The sequence below is a fragment of the Temnothorax americanus genome, unplaced genomic scaffold (genome assembly GCF_048541705.1).
Source record: "Temnothorax americanus isolate GAGA-0224 unplaced genomic scaffold, ASM4854170v1 Scaffold22, whole genome shotgun sequence".
NCBI lineage: Eukaryota > Metazoa > Arthropoda > Insecta > Hymenoptera > Formicidae > Temnothorax > Temnothorax americanus.
In genome coordinates, this window is record NW_027509360.1 from 308,561 (window position 1) to 323,901 (window position 15,341).

The 15,341-nt window shown below is 38.8% G+C and overlaps 1 protein-coding gene across 3 annotated transcripts in view; it reads right to left on the minus strand.

Moving 5' to 3' along the window:
- The window catches only part of LOC143898024 (membralin), a 50,443-nt gene that overhangs the window by 18,871 nt on the left and 16,231 nt on the right, over positions 1-15,341 (minus strand). For 2 of the 3 annotated variants that reach the window (XM_077407043.1, XM_077407042.1), the window contains exon 10: positions 13,678-13,810. In XM_077407043.1, coding sequence (XP_077263169.1) covers positions 13,678-13,810 — 133 coding nt within the window. Of the gene's footprint in view, positions 1-11,669; positions 11,793-13,677; positions 13,811-15,341 lie in introns of all 3 variants that reach the window. The other variant, XM_077407041.1, reaches the window with a different exon arrangement.

Consider the following 15,341-nt stretch of genomic DNA (forward strand, 5'->3'; position numbering starts at 1 on the left):
TCCTTGGCTCTCGCCTCGAGAAATATGCTAGTTGTACGGCGGCAAAGTGCCGAGCGCAGACAAGTAGACGATGTAATTCCACATTTCGCGAAACTTGCTACCGCGAGCAGGCTCTGATTCCGTCTATGATACGCGAAAGGAGTTGTAATTTCTTGGCGATAATCGCGAGTAAAATTTCCGTCTACAAATATGAGAGGCTTTCAGCCTCTCATATTTACATCGTTAGTCTTCTCAATGTTTGGGCATCGATTATGTTATAATTTACTTGTATACCATAAATATAATATAAATTTGATGCCGACTTGTTGAAAATAAAATTATATGCGTACCTATATTGTATTACCTATATAAATCAAATTTATATTTCCACAGAAAAAAATTATCGTTATTAATCGGTTATAACATGCATAACATTTTTATGTATGATAATTAACTATAATAGAAAGTAATTTTTCTTAAATTTATTATATTACATTATTGTTGCAATGTCTCTTCAAAGTTTTATTATTCTACGCTGCATCCTAAAGTAAGACGATTTTCAATCGCATGGAGAAAAGCGGATTAATAATGATATTTTTTGTTATAAGTTTCCCAATAAATAATAGCCAGAAAATTTTGGAAAGTTCAGGATTATTCGTCGATTCGATGCGGAAAGAACGTAAAGTATGAACAACGTTGATAGCGGAATTAAAGAACACGAGACGACCGAGTTCTTATAATTGGAGGAAGCTTCGATTCCTTTGGGTGTGACGGTAGCTTGGCAACCAAAGAAGACGCAGAAGATGGTATGGAAAGAGAGAAAAAGAGAGAGAGAGAGAATACAGGATTTCCGATACTTTTTTTTATTTCCGATAATCTTCCCAATCTTCGCAATCATCCCTCCGTAATTAACCTCCATTATGGTTGTTTTCTGTGTATTTTTCCCGCTCTCTTTTTCTCTCTCCGTTCATCGACCCGCGTGAGAGGAGTAAAGTAGCTGGTTTTCTAGAAACATCACAGAGAGAGCGAGTTATCGGTCATAGTTCATTGTCGTCATAACAAAAAGCGAGCGCATCGTTCCTGCCACCTTGATCGCCGTCTATGTTTCCCCGTTCGACATTTTCGCTCCTTTCGAGCTCCCTAATTATTGCGAACTTTGTCCCGGGATGTGCTCTCATGGAGAGCTAAGACGGAACATCGCGGATTTTCGCGACGAATCAAAAGTGAGGGATAATTAGGATTACGATGAATAATTGGGGATCGCACCTAGTCGCTCCAGCGAGCACCGAGTCTGACGTTCTGTTTCTTGCTCGAGGAAAACCGGTGCCGTTTTCAATAAGATTCTAATTATCACAAATATCCCGCTTCGCGCGTCGCGTCAGGTTTGCACAACTTCCTTCGCTCGACTCAATCCTAAACTCTCAAGTGCCGGAACTATAACTGGAACGCATCTCCCGAGACAATCTCCCGAGATAGCTAATTTCCATTCACGATTATTTCGAATTTACGTTGTTTAATTTCGTAACGCGAAAAACGATGCTCGATTTAAATCTTGAGCCTTTTTCAAAAGGACCTGTACATCACGCGCACGCGTGTGTTATTAGTTATTATATATGATAGTCGTTATAATATTCGTCACGATTCGTTCCGATTTGTCACTAAGCAACACAATAGCAGCTTCAAAACTCGTTGTAGCTGCTATCTGATAAGATAAAGTTACTCTCTTATATTCGTAATCACAAACTGTTGCTAGATACGACCAAAGATATCATATTTCCAAGACAAGCTTGTCTCTTAACAAACGACGAATGACGTTTTATGAGAGATATACATTTCGAGCAGCGATTACTGCAAATAAGCAGCTCATATCGAGAAATTCTATCGAATCGTCGCGAAGCAATTAGCAACGACCCTGTGCTATCGCACATATATTCACTGTCGGCAACATTTCCCAGAACATCCTGATATTATCAACTCCTGACGTTATTAATACGCTCGTTTGAGTTTCGGGCATCTTCCGCAAATTATCGTATCCTATTACGAAATGCTACTAACTGATAACTAACAAATGCAACACCAATCTCAAGATCGTTAGCGTAAAATGATATATAAGGAATGGAGAATACACACTACAAACTAGAAGAATCTGACAACTATTTATACGTGTTTATTATAAACATGATAACTTGATAAGGCATTGCAATTGAGAATGATTCAGAAATTCGACGTGTGCAAAATATACGGTAGGACTTAAATCTAGAAAAACCACATTAACGCTGATCCCTCAAATTTATGCAATGACTATTCTCGTAGAGTGTTTTCCAACGAGGAGAGAAGCAAGCGCTTTCGGAAATCTTTCACGGCCACGGGAAGGAACAAGGCGAAGGCTTCGTTTCAGACGGACGGCACTTCCTATGACAGTCCGCAGCGGTATTTATACGTAAAGGGGTTGGAAGGAAAGCGACGCGCGGCGCCATTACTATGCAAATAGATTCGGAGTGACACGACGAGAATGGGCTATACCATGGTGCACCTAACTGGCGCCCGTCAGGACACCGTTTAATAGTGTAGTTTCGCCTGCACACGCCACTGCGCCCTCCACTACCACCGCGTACCATCAGCAACCCCCCAATACGAGTAATGAAATTGTCCATGCGCGAACCAACGGGACGGGACGGGACGCGAAGCGACGCGAGGCGAGGCGAGGCGAGGCGGATGCGACGCGACGCGCCGACGAGCTTCCGCGATCGAGCGAATACGTCGTTGCGTGCCTTTTGCGCGCCAAACTAGATTCACGAGGATTTGTTGGAATTTCAGGTACACAAATGAGTGCAGGTACGCCTGTACATTCACAATGGAAACGCAACATGTACGACACAACCATACCTCGACCGCGATACGCATGAGGTCAAAGTAAACGTAATGGTGATACGAATAATATTATAAGCGCGTGGAATTTCTGATGGCTCAACTACTATTTATCTGCGATAAAGATATTCCAGTTTTACGAAATCACAATCATAGGTACATATAAAAATCAGAATGCATGAAAGATAAAACTAATTATTCCAAGCTGAATTAACGTTCTTATACAAGTTCTTACAACACAATGGAAAAGCTTGGAGCAGTTCTAGAAATTATTACATACAAGAATAGATCTAACAAAAATGGAAAACCAATTGTCATTCTTGTCCCACGTATTACATCGCTATTCCTCTCTCCTCGTAAAGAATAAATATCCCATTTAGTGAAAACAATGTAAAGAACACAATAATCCCAGAGAATAATTCATTTAATATTCATTATATGTATAAGGAACATTGGAAATGGACGTACGTCCCTCTAAAAGTGTCGGGATTAAACAAATGAGTTCTGTAGCAGATACGCAGACACGCAAATACGCACATAGGCAAATACCAATTAAACTTATAATCTCAAAACGTACGATCTCATGTGAAACTGTCCACACGTGCCATTTACGTTCAGCGGCAGATTCGCGAGGATTTGCTAGAATTTGAGATACATAAATGGCTAACTATATGCGCGTACGTTGTACGATGGTAGTGCGAGCGAATACGCATCGACGGGCAACGGGCATGCGAAACAGACGAGGTGAAAATAGATGTGATAAAAATACAAATGGAACGACCGTGACGAGAGAAAGGAATCACGACCGGTGAAACAAATATCGTGGGAAATGTTTCCCGCTAGATTTATCGTGTATTTACGCTTGCATTATATTTTTCCGGTCGGTCTACTTTTATTTTATTTTATTTACCAGCCGCAATTTTTTATCAATTTCGGTATTTGATTTTACTCGAATTGCAATGCGTCCTTAGATTTTCGTAGCGAAACTTGGAGAGATTTTTTCTTATATGAGTTACTTTTATATCTATAAAAAAAATTAGCACGTCACTCATCTTATCTCTTGGCATTTTGACATGTTTCTATTTTTTCGCCATAATCTTCCGGTAGTTACGAACAATAACAATTCAACGCGATATATAACGTAACACGGTCTTCATTGTTTATTAATTTTTACACAACACATTTTGAAAGTCCCAAGAATTGTCGCATAGCATCGCGTAGCATCTCCGCATAATTCCCGCGAAAATTTAACAGTTCTCCCTTCGTCTTACGATATTAATTAAGCGGAATATATTACCATTCCTTTTCATAAAATACGCTTCGTAAAATGTTGACAAAATATACGTAGCAACGACCATTTATGCTCTGTTCAAAAACCCGTTTTGAATTACATATGCCGAATGAAAATTTCATTTTGACAACGTCATAAAACCAACCTTTGGCAAACATGCGCTGAAACCCAGTTTTAATGACACGCTGAATTAATACCCGCATGACGAATCTTCTTTCTGTTGCTTTTTATTGCCATAAAAACCCGTGTATGTTAAATCTCACATGTGAAGCTTTGCACACTTACGGAAAATACAATTATTGCAAACATTAAGAAAAGAATAATTTACATATCATAAACTATAATTATTAAAACTGTATAAGGTAAACTAAAATAATATAAAACCCGTTATAGTTTAAAAATAAAAGTTGAGATGTCTTATTTTAAATAAGTTTAAGGTATGCTCCTCGATATCAAAATGTGAAATATCAGTTATCCTATACGAAGTAGAACTCAACGAGTAGATTTACTCACGATAGAAGCATCATATTTTGCAAATTAGGAAAAAAATCAAATGTGTTACGCGAGTCGATTTACTTTGTGTGTGTGTGTGTGTGTGCGGAACATGTCGAAATATATTCGGTTCACTGTTTCGTGCCTTTTTAGAGTAGCTTAAAAGTTACTCAGTTGAGAAATGAGAAAAAAGTCAAGGACGATCACAGAGATTTAATGTTAAGTGGCGAAAGAGGATGCTTAAAAGTGCACGAGAAAGTGTCGAGAGTGCTTAAAGTGCGGTCGGTCAGGAGTACTCCCAAGTTTCGAGAGTGATAAAATTACCGTGTTGAATGGCGATACGAGTTGGCTTAGGCGACCTAACCGATCGAGTTGAGCGAGCGTGTGTAAAGTGTATAATACGACGATAATAGTCATTTATATAGATCATAGAAGAACATAAAATAAGTAACGCTTACGATAGGGCGCCTAAGTAAATAAACTAACAATAAGACAGAGAGAGTTTATTCCTGAGAATGTCTCGCATAGTAAACGTATATATACACCGCGCTTTTTGCAATCTTTATTGATAGTTAAAGCAATGCAGATTTGTATTCATTTTACAGCAGCATAGAGATCGGTCTGTTCGACCGATCTCACACGGAGAAGGCGGTATCAAGGCGCGCGCAGATTGCTGTCATCGTCGTTAATTCTCATTATCTCTTAATTTTATAAGCGCGTCTCCCGCGCCTCCCGCCACGTTGGCGCGGCGTTCAGTGCATACACAACCGCTTCACTTAGGATACAAAATTGCAAATTTCTTTGTTCTTCGTTTCACTCTAGACTTTAGAGTCTAACGGAATATCTCAATCTTCTTTTGTTAATTTCTTTCGCCTCTTGTGTTTCCAGGATATTCGCGCGCGACAACAACTTCCACAATTAAGTAAACTAAAGTCACATATCGTTTCTTTTGATATCAAGAAATTAATAAGTTTTTCACAATAAAAAAAATAACGGTAGTTTTATCATATTTCTAATTAAATCCGAGGAAATGAACTATTAAAGTGTAGAAGCGATCAGCTGCGAAATATAGCCAACTTATTAGAATCTACCGATTACTAAAGGGTGTTTCGACTCAAGATTGATGTTTCTTCGCTCTGTAGTTCCAGCAGATTGAAACGTGAAAGCAACACCCACTGTTACCGCCAAATCACTCTATCGATTAACCCTATCTCGTATCAAAATATGATTAGTCCGCCTCGATGACGAACAAGTGTACTCGTTCACTTATTCCGTGCATTTTCCTTCGTATTCGCATGTTATCGATCAATCTGGTTATCGACATAAGGAAAAATGTGAGACGAAAAGCATCAATAATTCCAATATTTCGTAAGATTTAAAATTTAGGTATAACTCTCGAAAATATATTGGTTTAAAGTAACAATGGCAAAAGAAAGATAATGAGCCTTCAGCCGAAAGACACATTTTTCTGGGCACGGATGACAGTCTGTTTAGCATTCCAAACTGTGTGGTTGGGAGTCAAGACGATTAATTATACTGGTTAATTATCTCACGAGGACTAATTTTCTATCCGCTGTTTACGATTAATCATGCACCTTGTCACGTGGCAAATACCATCCCGACTTTTCATTTTGGACGGAATACCGTAAAACGTACAGTGCCGTTAAACGATATTAATCACGAGTTATAACATAATTGTTTCTTTCAGCGCGTTTGGCCAACCATTAATGGCAGAAAATATAGTTTCGAAATATATAAAATATTTCAAATACGTTATTGATAAATAAATAACATAAAAAGATAGATTTTAAGTTAACGTATAAATTTACGTATGTACATTTCCAAAAGCTAAATAATTGATATAAATAGTAACAAATATGCAAAATATGCTTTAAACCAATTTTTATTTGTAAATACGCATCGATCCCAAACAAAAATGTTATTTGATATTTCATTAAAAACACCATGAGTTTAGCATCAGTTTTGCATTAATATGCAAACTAGCGTTTTTGAGATAATAATGGATCTTTGTTACTACGAATAGACGAATCAATAACAAAATGTATAATATTATAACAAATGTTAACTATTTTCTAGTTTTATATACGTCATACTTTTATGAAATAGAACCGCGAATGCTGATTTCAGACTTATATTGTTGAACTGGCGCGCAAGATATTAATTTATTTTTAAAAAATTCATGTAATTTTTTGTTTCTCGCATAATAATTTGTTTCTTGCATAATAATTCAAACAAAGGTCTTAATTTTCGATTCTCTATAATTTTACAAACGATTTGATAACGATTGGTTTATGACTCGGCCTATGATTATTCCGTTTAATGTTTTTGTTTTCTAGACATACTAAACAACAGATATTCCTTTTTCGAGCGTCAAACGTAAATGTAGATCCATATGTAGGTATCCATATAGCACGAGGAACCTCCGTAGAGACATTGTACTGTATTTTGACACCCTGTCGCGAGGACAAAAGTGGCGACCGATCGCGTACGGTCGACGGAACGGGAGGATGAGAAGACGGTCCGCGAAAAATAAAGTCAGTTCTCGGTTCCATCAAGCGGCCGTCAGGGAGTCGATCGTCTGTACCGTTCGCCTGGCGCCTGTCTGACGCCCCCTTTTTACCACCCTTTCGACTATCCTCTCCGTCCCTTCGCCCTTCCCCACCCCCTCCCTCTCTCTCTCTCTCTCTCTCTCTCTCTCTCTCTCTCTCTCTCTCTCTCTCTCTCTCTCTCTCTCTCTCTCTCTGTGTTCGAGATATCCGAGACCGAGACGAACGGGACACCCTGATTAAAACGCCAACTCCCAGGATATCGAGCTTCGCGTCTAATCTTCTTTTTTTTCTCACCTCCGTCTTTCTTTCTTACTTCCACAGTGTCCACCTTCGGAAAGTAAATATCGATAGAATAGAAAAACTAATTATAGTTCCTCAGACGAACGTTCCCGCGCAGTCGAATAAAGAGACATGGCTTAAGGTTTCACTGTTGAAATCCGGTTGCCGCAACGGGGTGTACTCGTAAAATAGAGGAGTGGCCTAAGATCGCTCGCGGGATTAAAAGTAGAAGCTAAAAGAACCCCTGAGACAGAGACCGATCGTGGGTGTTCCAGGAAAATATTTTCCTACGTTCGTCTCGCTCCATTCTCTTCGAAATATACTAAGAGCGTATAGAATCTCATCGCAAATGTAACGAAATTATATTATTTTTCAGAGAGAATTATACGTGTAACGATATGATTCTATTTCTATTTTACTTGGGCAGAAAATCCGTTGAAACAAATTGTCGAATCAACTTTTACAAAAATCGATATCATAAAGCAGCTCTTGCAAAAATTATTAATTACGACAAAGCAGACTATTAAAGTACGGCGTGGAAAATATCATAATCGTATGATATTTATTACCTTAACTCGATCAACGCTACAATATCGTCAAATCCTCGAATAAAGTCCCATAGAGTGGAAAATCTCTAAGAAATTATTCGCTGATAGACGAATCGGAATCGACAAGACGGTACATGACAATCGTGCATGACACAACGTGCAATTTCGAGCCAACAATCAGATCAGTTTGTCATGACAAACGCGATAAATGTTGAACGGTGGACACTATTTTTTAATCGATTTATTCCGCAGCGTGATATAATTTGGCGATGCGGCCAAGATTTTGTATAAGCGCGAGCAATTGGAGATGATCGGCCCCGCCTCACGTCACGATATATAGGTATATACGTTATGTTTGCACTGTAATTTTCCACCCAACTCGTCGGGGCGCTCCCGGACGACGGAGTGGCGGAGCCACCCGACCATCCACCCTTCACCCATAACGTTGAAATAACACCCCACGCAGCCGCGTCGCCACTCGTGCTATGTGTTTACGAGTGCCTACATCCGAGCGTGAGCGCGTGTGTACTGGGTCGTGTGTTATTTATATAATTGCTCAATAGCCTCAATTACGGACCTTATTCAATCATAATCATCCTCCGGTGTTATTTGCGGACAAGCCCAGCTGATTGTAAGCACTCGACGCTCCGCTCGCGTCGCGTCGCGTCGCGCCACGCCGTCGATCGACGCGCGCGACGCGTGGCGTCGTCGCCGACGCCGACGCCTGCGGGGCGCGAATATAGGCCCTTCCGCGAAGCCCTTCTAGGGAAGGTATAGAAATTTATACGCGTCATCCTGTCGTTTCACTGTCTCATCGTTTCACCAGATTCATCTTCGTCTCTCTCAATCTCCTATTGAATAGTAAGAAGAATGCTGTTGCTTATTATTCATTACTCTGTGCTATACTTCATTTTCTTTTCTATGCGATTGTTTATCATATTCAAAATTATCGTTCACTCGCTCACTTTGGCCTCGTTAATAAAGAGAAATTAATTTGTTGACAACTTATCCCTCCCGTGTGGACATTCTATGTTCTATTAGATATGTCCGTGAGACGGAATGCGCGAAATGACGCAGCGAAAGATATTCTCTGTACCCAAGTTCAAATGGAACTGAACGTGCATGCGTTCGAATCAAAACGAAAACCGTGAAAGATTCTGGTCTACATTATGGATCTAAAGTGCAAGGCTCTCTTGGCTCTAGGTACTCTTATGGTTCCACGTATCGCGAAACGTTTCACTCTTTTCCCTATCTTCGACCGTACTGCTGCCGTACTCTCGTAAAATGGACATGTCCTAATTCCATCAAGAAAGTGAAATAATCATGGATATAGAGAAACCGCGCACAGCCGGATGAAGAAAATATTACACCGCATATATATGTGTGACGCTGAGATAACTTTCCTTAAGAGGAATGTTCCACAATACCAACGTGTCGTTTCGCTAATACCGATGAGAAAAAAACACACACACACACACGCGTTCGATATTTACTCGGTATATATTACTCAATACTCACAAGTGCAAACGTCATCCATTATACTTGTTCATTTCTGCCGAATTTATTCGCAGAAAAATGTCTGTTTATATAAATTTATTCGTAACCTCGTTACGTAAATTTATAGAAGAATTTTCAAGAATACTAGTCGTATACCGTTCGACGATTAAGAACGCAAGAGTGTACATACCCTGGCATCCATCATATTCAACGATCCATTCACTTCAATCCTTTGTGAAGGATCGTCTGACTTTTCATATCCACTATTCACTTGAGCAACTTCACTTGAAATTAATTTCAATCCTTAGATCTATTAGCAATTACATCTATTTGCAATATATTAAAAATGTACAACAGTAATTTTCAGGTATTCAGAATACTGTAACTTGATGTTGTCGCGTTTTGATAATCGCAAGCACGATGAAAACAGAATTATATTTCTATGAAAAAACAAGCGAGAAAAGAAAACGGCTGAGAAACTTGCTTTGGCGAAAGATAATAGAAAAAAGACTAAAGAGAGACCTAGCGAGAAGCTCTGCTTGAGTTAAATTAAAAATACATTCTTTTCAACTACCGAGCACCTAAGACCATCTCCGTCTTCGGACGTCACAGTGGTCGTTTATAAATTCTTGGTTGCATCGCAATACATTCGGAAAAAATTATATTTCTCATGAAATAAATCCCACTTCGTGCCCTACTATCGCGTGACGTAATACGCCGCAAACGAGCAGAAAAGTGAAGAGTCAAGTCAGATAATTGGCAATTTTATCATGATAACGCGCACTTGTCAACATTTTTGTTAGCTTTTGTGCACAGTTTTTTATCTTTCAAAATAAAACTCGATCTAAAAGGAGAAATATTTAACGAGAGATACTGAAATCATAAAACACAATAATTATTGTATCAATATCAAGAATAATCTTCCAAAAGTGTACCGAGTAAAAGAAAAGTCACTGTGTGTGTGCGCGTGCGTGCGTGTGTGAGAATAAATGTGTGAAGTGACAGAGACATTAATCCGCCGAGTTTATTTCAATCAAAGTCGAGATGGTTTTTTTAACAGATCTCGTGTAACGAAAGGCACGTACGATCAAAATATTACGAAATATCTCAACAGAATTGTTATTTATAATTCCGCTCTTCAATCCATGATGAACAATAATAAATGTCTCGTAATTTATCACGTATACAATCTTTATGAAAGCAAACATTGATGTTATATACAATTAACTCGAGTAAGATAACGATGGATTCGAGATTATCCAACGAACTCCAGCGAAACTCTTTTCAATAAAGCACTTTTCTAATTGTTTTCGAGGACGAACTCCGCGCGGCTTCGCATGTGTGGTATAGTGAACCTCCGTCGAACAAATGGATGAAACTCTTACTACGGGGTTGAGGTTTTAATGTCGATCGTATAAAACCAATTGTTCAATTGCATTTACCCTACAATTTCTCGGAAATAATTCGTAAACATTCAATAAACAATTAAAACGTAGGAATTAGGAATGCTTGATTCGCATATCGATATCAGGAGACGCAATCATTGAACTTTCTCAGTAATATTCGCCCTTGGCAATATCTAGCCGCCACATCACGCATGGTACACGACTTTTCCTCTCGTATTCTTTATTCTGACTTCACTTCAGTTTTATTTTAACCCATAAGAATGACGTCGGCAGAAAAAACCAAACTTACCAAGTTTTCTACGATATATAACGCATACAAAAGTGATATTCAAGAAAAAAAATAAGTGAATTAATCCAAAATATCTGCTGCATTCGACACGCATATTAACGAAGATCGTTATGCATTTTCCTAATTCTTTCCGTTCAACGCAATTTTTCCTCCGTCGTCTTTGCGCGGAGATTTTAGTTTTATAAACAGCAGCAGAAACATAATAGAAACTAAATACGGACTATTTGACAAACCGTTCGTAAGCGAGAAGTCGGATTTCTAATTAAAAGCGGATGACCCGTGAAAACAGTCGACGGATAGTATTCATTGCATTGGCATCCTAATGCACATTTAGCGTAACTCGCGCCTAATCCGTGAATCGCGTTTAATGCAAAACGCCGTGTACGGAAAGTCCGCGATGCAATTACGCAAATACTTCAAACATGGGGAAAGTCGCATTAGTCGACTTACAGAAACGAGTTGCCACAGATACTATAACGCCAATCTGACAACGTCAAATGCTCATGTCGGAAGATGGTACTCAATAGCTTCTCTGCATGTACGAAAGATGTTGGTGTTTGGTATTTCATAAACCTTGAAAAAATTAGTATAAATCAATAGATACTTTCGTTATAACTGCTAAAACTGATGATACCAAAAATTTCAATCCCGCTGAATGTTATAACGTTTAAGGTTATTGTCGTCGGCATAATCGCTGCTCGCGATCAAACTAGTTTTCTCTTGTTTTTTTTTCTCTCACAATCAGTCTTTTACATATCGCACAAAGTGATAGTAACATAATGATCGTTTCGTTACGTGAGTAACAACACGTTTCACGAGACAATTCGATTTGTCTTGCAGACACGCGTCGCCCTCGATAACGATCTCGATTACTCCTGCCCGAGACACAGCTTCGCTCACGCGATTAGAATTGATTCTAATTAGACCTCAGTGTAAATCCCGTATTAGAAGACTACGAAGCAGGACGCGCGACGCGTACTTGGGCTGTTCGGAGACTCGAATACTATTACCGGCGTCAGATCTATTTAATTGTTGCTAATGCCAGTTCTAATGATCCGTTTCCAATCTCCAGTCCGACTGCACATCCAGGTTCCACCGATTCTCACCAAGCCCGAATACAAATCGAAAATAGATCAAGCGTAAATTTCTCGTCTCGCGAATTTTGTGAAACGTTGCGTTGATAATTTTCCAACGCAAAGATCCAACGAGAAGATGTGACTTTGTGCATTTTTAAAACAGTAACTCTCTTTAAAATATTTAACTAAATATTTAGAATTAATTGCATTTTTTTCATGAGATGCAAGCAAAAAAGTCAACGAGAGAATGAGTTTAAGAATTTCTTGTATTTATATACTTCAAATCTTTAGAAGAATCTATTTAGGACTCGTAAAAGTAGCTTCGTAAAAGCGGACCAATAATAATAATCCGTATCATAGGAGTTGCGTCCGAGTGGAAATACAGGATTTCTGGACCAGTGTAAGTTTGTCGTTGGTGACGGCTTTGTTTAATCGTCACCTAATGTCTCTCTAATGTCCCAGTCTAACCCTTCGTTCGTCCCAGGGAAATTGCCTCGCGGTATAGTCCTTCTGGGAGATCTAAGCTATACCGAGCGTAAAGCCCGATCACTATTGTGAAGTTCTCAGCCCAACCTCGCTTTGACGTCTCTACGTAGGATCAACTAGATTGTTGAATCACCGAATTGCTGTTCGATGTTTGCGGAATGTACATCGATCGTCGTACGTTTATAACCACAGATCAACGGGCAGCCCCGTACAGAAAGGACGTTCAAATCCGATCGAACTCGACGGTTAATCGCGCACATCATCAGAATACATCAATAATCAAATATAAAATACATTCGTATGTATTCACCGAATCGTTAATATAATCATAGTTTTAGGCTACTCAAAGTTTACGGAACCGAGCAAAGCTCAGGAAAAGCAACAAAGAGATTACGGGTAGATAAACACATTGAACATTATATTTTCTTTCGAATATAACTATATATATATAACGCAAGACATATGCCTCATGTTTCATATTTTCACATAAAATGCCTCTGTTGTTCAAAATATATGCACCTCTCTCCGTTTTGTGCAATCACAATTATAAGGATTCAAAATTCCCTTAAGACATTTCAAATATATAGTTTTGAAAGAAGCCTGTGCCGGAATAGGTCGTGGCAATTTTAGCCGTGCTATTGGATTAAAGCGAAAAAGGTTGCTCGCTAGCAGGTTAGCTAACATATCCGACACGCAAAGCTCACTTTACTTAGTACAACTTAATCCTATTTAATTAAATGCCCTCCCGATCATCTTGTTCTCTACCGAAAGCTCTCTTTTAGAGATTTTTCTTTTTTACCAATAAACCTTCTACTGCTCGCGATAACCGCAACGCAAAATACGAAAAAGACATTCGGTATTACTAAAATTGGCGAAATTAATCATTAATCACATACCTTAGCCAGTGTCTCTTCGTAAGAACCGTGTGACAGCAGATAGCATCGTATTGATCGGCAAGCCACACTATCAAGATTATGTAAAACGCAGTGGTTGTGTCATTGAAAAATTCAGACATAAGCGCCTCCATCCCTAAAAAAATAAGCAGAAATATCTAATGTAAGTAATAACAATTAATGAAAAACTGTCGCTCTTTTCCGATATTTTATATTAAATAATTTCTCTTTTTGAGATATTTAAAAATGGTTCAACACTTATAAATTACAATGATATTATATTTCGAATTCAAAAATGCCCAAAATGCCAAACAGACAATCGATCCCGACGTTATCGAATGGATACGAGCATGTCCTATTAATATCGGATAGTTTCCACGCAATTAAAACTCCGACAGTGTGTGAGATTCGTTCTACGTAAATTTACCGTCAATGCATGGCCGTTATATGTTTTAAAAACGATGCACCGCATCGATTTTTCTTATCGTTTTACAAACGCTAAACATTCAATCTTTCTTAACGAGTCAAACATTATTGTAAATTAAAATATCTACGGAAACACAATGAGAATGCAAATAAAAATACATATATGTATGCATATACAACATATTTGTCAGGGTGTTTTCTAATGGCTATGTAACGATACGAGCATTCGTGGGAAATCATGCAAAAGTGACAAAAGAATATGATCAACAGCGATCAACGGCGATTAACAACGAGAAACAAAGGAAAGAATTCGTTCTTGTGTGCGATTATCGCCCTTTATTTTCGCTGGTGCGCGTGGTCGAACCGGTATTGGAGTTAGTCAGGCTCCATTTAGTCGATTTTCGAAAAATGCTCTCGTAAGTCGGAAAGGAGTAGACATGCGCGTACATTACGCGAGAGATCGTCGTGGCAGTGCTAGATGAAGGCGCACCAAGCGCGCGACCAGGAAGGATGGATGATCCCGAGACTAAGGGCGCGACGTTAGATAATTAGTTTCTCGATCGGACACAACGCGACGGAACATGGAAAGAAAACAACGCCGCGGGAATGCTAATGAGCGGGGCTCACGTCGCTCGTATCCGAGCCGGGACGTACACGCAACACGGGCCAAGATACAGAAGTACAAATCGACGAAGAGACGTGGTCTGACAGCGCTCACGGGGGTGACCCGACAACGTGAGAAATTACTTCTTAAGAGAGCAGGGCGGCCGATTGTTCCACGAAGAAAAGGAAATCACTTATGCCGCTATTGTAACAAAAAAGTAATGTTTGCATTGGGATTTTTACAAATATACAAATGCTCTGCCTACAAATTATCGTGTTTATTTTTATCTATAGATCCTTCGATAAATCTGGAGTCGATTTATCCCTGTCAAAAATTCACCGAAAACGATCGCTCAACGCGATCTTTTCATTTTTCTTCTTTTTTTCATCCACAATGTCAAGCACCTCGGTGAGAAAGCCACGAATAAAAAATTTCTGTTAATCCTTAATAAAGTACCCTTGATAAAATTTCGCATACCCTGGAGCTTAAATTTTATTTTCCATCTCTCGTTTATATAAAAAGTAAGTAAATAATTAAAGATAATAATTTCAATGCAATAATCTTTTTCGCCTATTTTTCATGTTTCCCGAGACCTTAGAGATAACGTAATAAATATTATATTTAAAAATTGGCCGTA